This window comes from Scyliorhinus canicula, chromosome 21, assembly GCF_902713615.1.
Source record: "Scyliorhinus canicula chromosome 21, sScyCan1.1, whole genome shotgun sequence".
Lineage (NCBI taxonomy): Eukaryota > Metazoa > Chordata > Chondrichthyes > Carcharhiniformes > Scyliorhinidae > Scyliorhinus > Scyliorhinus canicula.
Window position 1 is genome coordinate 66,747,887 of NC_052166.1, and position 12,575 is coordinate 66,760,461.

The 12,575-nt window shown below is 44.7% G+C and overlaps 1 protein-coding gene across 1 annotated transcript in view; it reads left to right on the top strand.

Annotated features, from left to right (window-relative positions):
* tbc1d13 (TBC1 domain family, member 13) overlaps positions 1-8,031 on the top strand; it is a 59,225-nt gene extending 51,194 nt beyond the window's left edge. Inside the window, 1 exon segment of the mRNA XM_038781788.1 lies at positions 1,763-8,031. Coding sequence (XP_038637716.1) covers positions 1,763-1,828 — 66 coding nt within the window. The 3' untranslated portion in view covers positions 1,829-8,031.
* Positions 8,032-12,575: the final 4,544 nt, after the last annotated feature.

A 12,575-nucleotide genomic window follows, 5' to 3' on the forward strand; every position in this document is an offset into this window, starting at 1 on the left:
AAGAAAAGGCAGGAAAAGAAAACTGGGAACGGGTAAGGGAGCAGCACTAATTGGGGTAGCTCTGTCAAAGAGCCGACAAGGGCTCAATGGGCCAAACAGCCATCTCCTGGTGCTGGATTCGGTCAACCCACTCCCCTGGTCATGGCACCAGCTGCTGAAGCAAAGTCCCAACAGCTGGATTCTGGATTGCACTGATCATTTGTTGTAACTGGTGCGATTCACCTGCACTAACCACAGAACTAAAGGAGGCAAAGGAGCCCTGCCTACACTCAGCACCAGAACTAAAGGGTACGGTTGTTTTCAGCATTGTGGCAGAAGTAGCAGGAATGGGATGCTGCTGGCCAATCAATGCCTGTTTGCCCCAAAATAACTCCCTTGTAATGACTTGGTGTTTGTGAATTGTATCCTTTCAGTGCTAGTCCCGTGGCTCAGTGGGTGGCGCCCTGAGTTTTCAGTCCTGTGCCAAGGAATTGAGTGTCACTGGCAAGGCTGGCATTTGTTGCCCACCCCTAATTGTCTTTGAACCCAGTGGCTTTGCTACATCATTTCAGAGGGGTAGTTAGGGGTCAACCACATTGCTGTGGGAATGAAAGCAGAGGTAGACCAGACCGAAAGGAACAATAGATTTGCTCCCCAAAAGGACATTATTTTTTTCTTTTAAAATAAATTTAAAGTACTCAATTTTGTTTCCAATTAAGGGGCAATTTAGCCTGCCCAATCCACCTACCCGGCGCATCTTTGGGTTGTGGGGGTGTGACCCACACGGACCCGAGGAGAATGTGCAAACTCCACACGGACAGTGACCCAGCGCCGGGATTGAACCCTCGGGGTCCTCGGCCAGTGAGGCGGCAGTGCTAACCACTGTGCCACCCTGCCACCCATCCCCTTAAATCAGATGGCTTTTTACAAAAATCGGTGATAGTGTCACAGACACCATTACTGAGACTAGCTTCACAGATTTTATTAATTTAACTAAATTTGGGCAGCACGGTGGCGCAGTGGGTTAGCACTGCTGCTCTCAGCGCCGAGTCCCAGGTTCGATCCCGGCTCTGGGTCAATGTCCGTGCGGAGTTTGCACATTCTCCCTGTGTTTGCATGGGTTTTGCCCCCACAACCCAAAGATGTGCAGGATGGGTGGATTGACCACGCCAAATTGTCCATTTAATTGGAAAATAAAATTGAACTCAAATTGCACCAGTAGCCAGGGTGGGATTTGAACATCGGTCCCCCAGAGCAATAGCCTGGGCCTCTGGATTGATCGTCCAATGACATGGCCACTACACCATATCTCCCACTATTTGAGCCCCAATGCAGGCTGACACTCCCAGTGTCTTACTAAGCTGAGGGAGTGCTGCACCGTCGGGGGTCCTGTCTTTTACTCATTCATTCAGCCCTCGTAGGTGAGTGTAGAAGGCTCCATGGCCACGATTCTCTCCCCCCCCCCCCCCCCCCCCCCCCAAAAAAAAACGAGCAGTGGCGTTCTCTCCAGAATCCTGGGTAATATTTACCTCACAGGTGACATCACAAAAAAATCATCTACTCGTTATCACATGGCTGTTTGTGGGAGCTTGCTGTGCACAAATTGACTGCTCTGTTACCTGCATTACAACGGTGACTAAACTTCAAACGGTACTTCATTGTAAATGCAATTTTTGGCATGTCCTGAAAGATGATATATTAATGCAAGTCTTAAAGGTATAGATATTGCCTGTCTGGTATATTTGACTGTGCTTTTCTCTCTCTCCCATTGGCCCGTGGACAGGACTATCCGATCTCTGATGTCGACCTGATCCTAAAGAAAGCAAAAGAGCTCCAGGATTCTGCATAATGACAGTTCAAAAATCTAATTAATATTCCAGGAAATGCCACACGCACTCTGCCGTATACATGTTCTCTGACGCGGCCACACACGCAGACACAATCAGACATAACACACACACACACACACGCGCGGTGGGTAAGTGACCAAACCTGCCTCTGCAGTGCAGTGCCTTCCGGGAAAGCCTCCATACCCGCAGGGAAGTGTGTGGCTAACGGTGATCTAACTCTGTGCAATCCTGTGACTCCCACCCCCTCCCTCTCTCCAATGTTGATGGGTTTGCACTATTGGTGCTGAATAAGATATTAGTAATTGCACTCCAAATGAAGATAATGACCATTCCTTCAATGAAAGAGTATGGTAACTACGTAGATTAATGAGTAAACCCTTCTCACCGAGATATGAGGGAATTTCATATGCCAATCAGGTACGGCTGACGGTTTATCTTCTGTAGTGCTGTGATGGAGATGTCTAGGGTTGGCCTAGTACAACTTAAACCTTGAAAATCAGTGGGTCAGAGCTCAGTTGTTTCAATCTGAACTGTCCAATTCAAATGAAAACCATTTGAGACTCACTAAACCTCTGAGCAAGAATTCATGTCACTACAGTTCAACATGTATTTAAGCTCGTCCCCCATGTGAAGTCCTTCATAACTTTTTTTTTTACTGAGTGCAGAAGGTGTTAAACCCAAAGGGCTTTAAGGTGCAGATTGGTTATGTGAAATCTCTTCCTCCTCTTTCTTTATCCCCCCCCCCCCCCGGCAAAAAAATCCCTAATGCCATGTTGGTTTAAACACCGGGGTTGTCTGCGAAAACTTCCAATTCTGCGTAGACACCTGTAGACAAATCTTTACAAATTATGGTAAGAAGTCTGACAACACCAGGTTAAAGTCCCAACAGGTTTGTTTCGAATCACTAGCTTTCGGAGCACTGCTCCTTCCTCGCGTGAATTCCGAAAGCTAGTGTTTTGAAACAAACCTGTTGGACTTTAACCTGGTGTTGTAAGACTTCTTACTGTGCTCACCCCAGTCCAACGCTGGCATCTCCACATCATGTTTACAAATTATGAAAGATTACTGCCAGGGTCTGATGCACAAATTAAAAGCTGCACAGGAGCAGTTCCTACACGTGGAGAAAAGTGTGAAATTATCGCATTTGATCTTTAAACTGCTAACGGCAGGTTCAATGATTAATATTGACATGGATCGTCAGTCATGTTAGCCAATGAGAACCCCAGCTGTCTTAAACCACCTGGATCCCTGGGTATTTAGTGCTGTTCTTTCATCTGACTTTTTAGACTTTTGTATAACGGAAATTTCCATTCTAACAAAAGGTAGTTGGACTAATGTGATGGTGCTGCCCAACCCATCTGGGGAAGGTTCCTCTCTTGCCTGTTTCCATCCCCGTTATTAACTCCTTTGTTTTAAATGGAATAACGAGCTAATCATCGAGCGTGTTCAGCATTCACCTAGCACCATCTCCAGCCATGATTCCTGTTTAGGCTGTGAGATCTCCGACCAGTTTTGGAATTTGATGTTCTGACACGGGTCATTGTAAAAATAAAAACACGTAAAAATTTAAAACGAATGTTATAATTGGGCAGGACCAAACCTTCCGTATTCTTGCGAATTGAAGGTACAACCCCAATAATCACATTCCTCAATCAAGTGAGAATTTATCGTACAATCTATTGCAATAGGCAGTTGATAATTAGCTGTTTGTGATGCATGTATATAGTCCAAAAATTGTCCCTGTTTCTGTTTTTAATGTTTGCATGAATCAGCAGAGGGTTAAATCAGTATCTGGTGTGCGTAATTCGGAGGTTTATCTTTTGATAATTCGGGCAAGTGATTTGTAATGGTACAAAGTCCTGCAAGGTTATGTCTGACAGTGCAACCTTCCTGGTTGCAAGCTTTCCTCTTCCTTCCCCCTCCACCCACATAACACTGACACTAACATTACTGAACCCAGCTTGTCTGTTTGCAATCAGCTGGTGCTCTGGTACCCGCTCCCGGCACTGTTGCGAGTGTCTGAATGAAGAGCCAGTGAGCGAAGAGCTCCAAGTTGGTCAGGAACCACCTTCAGTGTTAGGTGGGCAGGAGGGATGGAGCGTGGCAGCCTTAAGAGCACACTAATCAGGCTGGAAGTGCTGCTGATGGGGGAGAACATCCTGCAGTGTATCCATTGTATTTTCTACCACAGCTGACCCGTGATGTTTTGGTAGATTGCATCATTATGGTTACACCTTCAGGGCCTGTCTTTTGTGCTGTGTGATGTTCCGGGTTTGGAGCGTCAGGGTCTCGATACTGTCCCTTTTTCTGCTTCTAGTCCCCATTGCACCTTTTTCCCGACTTCCCAGCCTCTCTTCCAACAAAGCAAGGTCCTGCTTGCCTCTTCATGGGGAAATGGGAACTCTTCTGGTTCGCTAAGCGTGCCAAAGAATAAAGTAAAAAGACTTATTTATTACCGGCACTCAATGTTGATTCACAACACACCGTAATTTCCCCAGAGGGGGCATCAAAACGTTCGCCTCCAAGGCCTGTACAGGAATCTCCGGGTGAGGCCAGGTAGAGTTTACATCTTCATTCCAATCAATCCCCGTATAACCAGAGTTTCTGTTGCTAACCGATCCTGGAGTCAGAATCAGGATTTATCCACCCAATGAGGTATCAGCACTTAAAAATAAAACAGCCCTTCCCAAACCTCCAGTCCTAAAAGTCTAAGGAACCAGAGGAGACCATTCGGCCCCTCCAGTGTGTTTTGTCACTCCGTTAAATCATGGCTGACCTGTATCTTAACTCAACCAACCTGCTTTGGTCTGTAATCCTTAATACCCCACCTACTAAAAATCTATCACTGTGTTGCAAACTGCAATTGTTCTCCAGCCTCGATAGCTTTTTGAGGCGATTTCCTGACATTGCCCCTGAATTTCTACCCCCAATTTTAAGCTTGTGCCCCCTTGTCTGGGTGCCTGAAGTTGAGCTTGTGTCTCGGGCTGCCCACCGGGGTGGTATTTGGACATCTCTGCCGTAAGGGACAGTGTCCTCCCCCAGTAGCAAAATGGTAAATGCCAGGGCTATGCAGTCATAGTCTCACTTCCCACCCCCACATCAAGGGGACATTCAATTTACACTCAGCTATTTATAAATCTCATTTCAAGTCGCAAGAGATCTTGTACGTGGGAAAGCCATCTTGGTTTTCCGTCTCTGTCTCCGTGATAGCCCAACTTTTGCCTACCCCAGCCTTAATCTGCTCTTTCTTTCTTTGTCCTTTCATTCTTTCTCTCTCCCTTTCTTTCTTTCCCCCTCTCTCTGTTTCTCCCTCTCTCTCCCCTTCTCTCTCTCCTGCTTCTCTCTCTCTCGCTCGCTTCCCCTCCCATGCCCCCATTGACACTGACCATGAGTGCCCAACAGTCTGAAACCTCACAGGTTTTGAATGGGGGGAGTTTGGTGTAAAATATGAAGCCATGAAGGGATGTAGTTGGGTGACGGCTAAGGGACAATCTCAGTGTTGTGGATGGATGGTTTTCAGGTCAACATTTCTTCTTTGGCCCACTCCACTCGTGGTGCTTGAGGACAAAGGTCATTCACCATTACCATGGCACTTTTTTTTTTTTTGCTCATGTGAATTTGTGTCTCCAGTTGTGTCGAAATGTTATAGTCTTAGAGTATGACTATTACTTTTGTTAGATTTAATTTTCAAAATTATGTTTTGTGGGGTTGCGTTATTTGTCAGCCTTGTATCAATGCGTTACATATTTCTTGTGTGGAAATGCAAATTGTTTTGGATAAGCATTTGAATGACATCATGGAAAAGTCAATGGCCAATCGGATAAATTTAACTGTTTAGGAGACAATGGGTGGAAAGATATTTTTCCTTTAACCAGAACGTGGTATATTTTTGTGTGGTTTTCAGATATTTGTTTCAAAAGGCTTTTATATAGTTTTCCTGCAAATCTCTGGTGGGTCTAGTAAGTGCTCCCCCAATTCTGGTGAAAGCAATGCAGGATAGATTTGCATTGTCCTCTCAAAGCAAACTGACATTGCCCTAAGATTGCGATATTGATCCCAGTTACAGAACATTTTCCCCCTTCTGCCCGCACACACTGTCTCACACACCTTCCGTGTATCTGTACCCCTTGCATCCTCTCTCTCTCGCACCCAAAAGTTGGGTTGTGTGCCTGTCTCTCTCTCTGTGATCCACCTACTAAGACACAAGTTGATTATCTCGATATCTACCTGCTTGTCGCTCATTGACACACATTCTGTTTCCCTCTCATTCTCTCTGACACACTACTCACAATTGTTCTCTGTCTGCCTCTCTCTCTTTCCCCCCCCCCCCCCCCCATTTATCATAAGATATAACGAACATCGGTGTCTCAAACACAACCTCAGTCTGTCTGCTTCCACCTCTTGTCACACTTTCTCTCAAACAACAACACTGCCTAGCTATACCTGTCGAGAGAAAGGGGGTGAGGTGGAACAAAGAGCATTGAAATGAAATTGCAGCTGCTGGTGCTGTTTCTGCCAATATGCAGTATTACTTTATTTTAGAGTTGATTTGAAGTTGAAAATGGTTAGATTTGTGTTCATTTATAACTGTGAAGTCTTAATTGTGTTCTGTTGATATCACAGAACCCTGTAGATGATGTTGACGCTAATGCGAGACTCCATTGAGGTGTTGTCCAATATATTTGCTTCATGGTGAATCTTTATTGCTTTTCTTAACCAGGTTTTGGTTCTGATAGATTTCCTTTTCAATTTTAGGATTAGAGTGCAGAGATTTTGCAGGACTGTGTGTCTGAGGGTAGTCCACTCATCACTGTGCTCGGGAGGTGGAAATTAGACTCTTGAATTGGTTCAAAGCTTTCTTGCCTATGATACTTGCACTCAGCTCTTCCCTGGGCGGGGACAACCTTTGGTCCAGCATGTGGTTCTGTACTCTGAAGAGTTAGAGGCCCTGGCACGCCTTGACCCTGATGATTCTTTGCAGAAAGGTCTGTGCCTGTGTGTGATGGGGAGGCAGTTGGTAGGAGGGAGGGACAGGAATGAGGCAGAAGCTAATCATTTTTCCTCCTAATCATGTTTGAATACCTGATCTCTGAATGCCCAACCGCTCAGTTGAATAACAACTGCTGCATTCGCCATCCATCATTTGTAATAATCAACAAAATGGGCACATTTTGTGGTTGAAGTGGGGACAGAACCTAATCCTTTTGAAACACGAATGACGAACATTAGTGATGCCCTACGCTCTTGAGCACTGGCATGTTAGCAAGACTGCCATAGGACCCTAGATACAATCAAACTTTTTTGTTATCTTTGTGACTGTATGTAAACTGTACCAAACCATGTGCCATCTGACAGCAGGACTGTGAGGGAGAGATTACCTGTTGTGGTTCTGTAGACATGATTGTGTCTCCATTAAATTATTCATGAAAAGGTGATTAAGGCAGCAACAAAACAGATCGCAACGCTAGGTAACAATGCAGGAGCAGATGAATGACGATCGCTATTGCACGATGTAGAGCAACTGGAATATATTGCATGAAAGAACCAGCGACACATTTTTGCATTGCTCATAGTAGCTCTTCAGTGAGAATGGCCATTTAATCAGTGGCAGGTTTATAGTTTGTATTTTTCACAAGCTCCAATTCAATCAACTTAATGCAGCAAAACAAGGAACAAAAGAAATGATTATCTGCTACAGCGCAAACGTTATTTTTGCTGGCCAGAAACGAGAGTAAATTATTTAAAGGATCAACTATTTTCTTGCTATTAATTGTGGTTTTGGATTAGTATCTTACAGAACTCCCGCTCCCCAGAATTACCTGACCAATGGCATTCAATTAATATAATCAGAAGTGGGGGGCATTAGTCAGATTGCCCCAGAACTTTAACTGAAATCTCTGCATCTTCTACAAACCATAAGTCTCGCTCCTTGTGAAGGTTTTGGGGGGCCAGTTCTTTGGGGTTTCTTTCTTAATAACCTCCAGATTGTATGAATGTTTCAATGAAGGTTTACTTACTGTGTGTGACATTTCAATGACTGTTAGTACTGTTTTCCCCCCAAAAAATGTGCACTTGTATTTAAAAGAATTTTACAAATTGCGCTCAAAGTTGAAACCTGAATTTTTAGAATTGAAAAAAAATTGATTCAATGCGCATATTGTTAATCGTTATGTTTCGAAATAAAAATTAAAATCTTATCAAACACTCTTTGTTGTTCTTTGCTCTAGCTTCACTTCATAGGCCTTTTGCTGTCACCTTGGTATCTCCTTTGACCTGAGCATCTGAACCCATCCTCTTCACCAATCTATCTACTTGTAACATCGCCAGTCTGTCTATGTGCTGTTATGCTAAAATCCTCTGTCTACTTTAGAATCGACTATACCAATGCTGCCTGGCTAATCTCCCACCTTCCAACCCTCGCTTAAGCTCATCCACCCATATCCTAACTCTGTGCAAAGGCCAAAACATCTGCCTCTTTCTCCTCCTGGATTCCCGGATCTTCCGACACCCTGAAAATTGCCACCTCCGAACTCGGTGCCACCCTTGTTTTTAAAACCTTGGACATGACATCCGCAAACCCCTGCCAAAATCCCCGAAGCTTTGGACATGTCCAAAACACATCTCACGTGCATTTTGTGCACCTGTCCTCCACCCCAAAGAATCCGCTCATCCAGGCCACTGTCATGTGAGCCTGGTGCACAACCTTAAATTGTATCAGGCTGAGCCTGGCACATGGTGTGGACTCGTTGACTCTACTCGATGCGTCTGCCCATAAACCATCCTCTACCTCCCCTCCCAGCTCCTCCTCCCACTTACGCTGCAGCTCCTCGGTCTGCGTCTCCTCCAACCCCATAAGCTCCTTATAGATGTCCGAGACAATGACATCACTGCAACCACTTGAGAAGACAAAGTGACATTCCCATGACGCAACTAATCTTAACCACTCCACTGAATCCTCTGACATACTTTGTCCATAAATGCTGGAAGTGCTCCTTTCCTCCGTCTCTGAGAGTGAAAGAACCCTCTCTATTAGAGAGGTTGGCAACGCTACAGGGAATGCTGGGGAACTCGGCTTCACAAAGTTGCAAACTTGAAGATACGTAAATAAATCTGAGCCCAAACCTTTCTGTCAATTTCTCTAGACTGGCAAACCGACCCTCCAGGAACAAAGTACTCATTCTCTCCAGCCCCCGAACGTGGCATCCACTCCCACTGGCTCGAGCAGATGGTTAGCACAAATGGAGGCCAACTTCAACATTGACCCCAGTTTACAATGTTGTCAAAATGGTTTTCATATTTTCAAAGTGGAAACAACCACTGGACATGGTGAATACTTTGCCGGTGAGAACGGGAGCAAGGTTGTCACTCACGTCCCTAAGCCAGACCCTCTACATGACGGTGATTCCATCTGCACCCACCTAGCTTCCCTATACCAACCCAACACCACCTCTGCTTTAGCTAACCAGTGGCAACATGTTCATCTTGGACCTGATAGTCACAAGCAGCAAGAAGGGGGGGGGCTATGTGGGAAAATATATGGACAGCTACTGGTCAGAGCTCGAACACCACTGGACGAGACCAGGCAAAATGGGAGGACAAACTGGGGACTCCCCCTCTTCCTGTCCAAGCTCAAAGTGGTGCACTGAGCACACCAGAACCCCAATGAGTAGGTTTTCCCAGAGGTGGAGGGCGAATGTGAGTGGTGCCAGAGGAGCCCGGCCAACCACACCCACATGTTTTGGGCTTGCCTCAACGTGCTGGGTTACGGACAGCCTTCTCCGAGGCAATGTCCAAGGTTGTGGGGGTGAAGCCATGCCCGATAGTGGCAAACTTCGGGGTATCGGAGCAGCCAGAGTTACACATGGGGAAGGGGGCCGATCCCCTAGCTTTCGCTTCCCTAATCGCACGCTGGAGAATCCTGCTCGGTTGGCGATCGGCAGCACCACCCAAGGCTGCAGACTGGCTCGCTGACCTCTCGGAATTTCTCCACGCCATCCGAGGGTCAGAGAAAGGCTTCCTCGATACTTGGGGGCAGTTTGTCAGCCTGTTCCAAAACCTGTTTGAGGCAAGCAACGAGGAGTAAGGTAAGAATGAAAAGAAAACAACAAGATCAATGAGGAACCAAATTATTTTTTTTCGAATTAAGGGGTAATTTAGCGTGGCCAATCCACCTAACCTGCACATCTTTGGATTGGGGGGGTGAAACGAAACCCATGCAGACACGGGAAGAATGTGCAAACTTCACACGGACAGTGACCCAGGGCCGGGATTCGAACCTGGGTCCTCAGCAGCGTAGTCCCAGTGCTAACCACGCCGAGTGCCACCTCAAATTCCTGTTATTTTAAATTATTTTCCTACCCCTCTACCATATGTTTGTCTTGTGCGTGTCTGGGTGGAGGGTGGAATGGTGTTTTGGGAATAGTTAGATCAGTAGACCATTATTTCTGTTCTATGTTCATCTTTTATTTTTGTTATAAATAAACCATTTTGTTAATGTTTTCTTTACAAATCTGGTGCCTGTAACTAATTGGAGCCATCAAGGGTTAAAGATCTCTGGAAAATACACAAATTATTGGTTAATTCACTTATGTTGGGACGCTGAGGTCTGTGGGGCTGGAAATGACCGCAAACTCACCCAGTATGTCATAAGTGTATTCTGAGCCAAATTAGATTCATTGCAAAAAAGTATGGGGCCCCTATCTCAAATACGCAGGCCCTGTAGTGTCTGATTTAGCCGACAGAAAATCTTGCATCCATAGAATCCACAGAACCTCGAGTGCAGAACACACGAACCAGCCTCCCATTGTAATTGAAAATATGGAAAGATGTGTCATTTGAAACATGGAAGTCTGGCAATATCTGGTCTGAGAGAAACATGAGAGGATACAGGGAAAGATCCCACAAAGGGTTAATAGCAGCCGCAAAGAGCAGGATTATAAAATGCAGATTCCTTCTCCCAAACAAACACACATCATTTTTGTATGAAGCTAAAAACAATGGCTCACACCTTCGTTGAAAGTAACTATCTTAATAAGCATCTGGAAAAGCATGGATGAAGGTTTCAGTTGAATTAGGTGACAAATGTTTAAAACAGGCAGGTCTTTCAAGTTATAAACAAGTGAATTTTTAGCGTACAGCTAAAAGCAATGTTTCACACCTTCATTGAAATTAACTCTCTTAGTAAGCAACTGGAAAGGAAAGGATGAGGTTCAGTTGAATTTGGTGACAATTCTAGGTGTGAAATTCTACTAACACCAAGTAAATTAAAGAAAATTGGAGACTATCAGTCTACGAGAAACATAATTTAAAGCTAAAATCAAAGTCAAAATTATGAGCTGGGGACATAATTGGAAAATAAAACTATTGAAATGACAGGAACCAAACCAAAATTCACACCTCTATTGAAACCAAAGCATTTTTGAACATCACAAAGGAAACAATGTAATCAGAGACCTGAGAGGTGAGGTCATGTCAAAATGAATACTTAGTTGTATTAGAATGTTTAGATCAAATATACTTTTTACAATCAAAATGAAATAATAGTTACCGATCAATAAGGTCATAAAAACTTAATAACTGTTAGAAAGAGAATATAAACCCAGAGACCAGAGCAGGAACTAGCAGAACCAGAACTCGGAGAGAAGGAACAAGAGAAACAAGCAAAGTCGGCTTACAGCCAGCTCGGTCATGGGAAAATACGACATAGCAGCTGAGCTAAAACAGCTAATACATCTAAGGAAGACTAGAATTTAAAGAGGAGCCAGAGTCAGCTCAGAGATAGCCAACAGAGCCAGCTCTCATAGCTCAGTACATGGGATCGAGAAGACATAGCAACCGAGCTAACCAGCGAATACATCTAAAGAAGAACAGATTTTTAAAAGATTGATTGTCAAGGTGGGCCTGAAGGTCCCTTCAACCAACCAGAAGGATCCAGAAGCAAGATCGTTTTACCTTTCTATAAAGAAAGTGATTGCAGCTTTTAAAAGAAAAAATATAATAAAATAGCTTAATTTAACCTGAAACAGTGGTTTATTCCTAAATCTACTTTACTTAGCAATGTGGGATCCAGGATCAATGCTACTAAGTGGTAAGTAGATGAAATCTTCGGTGAAGGTATGGGTTATACCGGGGGATACCTTGAAAATATAGTTTGACCTGAATAACACCCACTGAAGCCTGCATCGGAGTCAGGGAGTGAGAATCCCTGTTCACCATTTAGAATGTCGGCCCTTTTTGGTACAGGGGGAATTCTAAGAATAGTGATGAGTTTTCAACAACACCATCCACTGACTCCGTCTACGCCTCCCGCTACCTTGGGAAAGTGGGCAGCATAATCAAAGACCCCTCCCACCTGGGTTATTCTCTCTTCCATCGGGCAAGAGATCTAAAAGTCTGAGAACACATACTAACAGATTCAAAAACAGCTCCTTCCCTGCTGTCACCAGACTCGTGAATGACCATCTTATGGACTGAACTGATAATAATCTTTATTAGTGTCACAAGTAGGCTTCACTGCAATGCAGTTACTCTGAAAATCTCGTAGTGGCCACACTACGGCGCCTGTTTGGGTGCACTGAGGGAGAATTCAGAATGTTCAATTCCTCTAACAGCACATCTTTTGGGAGGAAACCGGAGCACCCGGAGGAAACCAACGCAGACAGTGACCCAAGCCGGGAATCGAACCCGGGTCCCTGGCGCTGTGAAACAATCCCTCCACGCATCTTCTCTACTGAGTAGTACTACGCT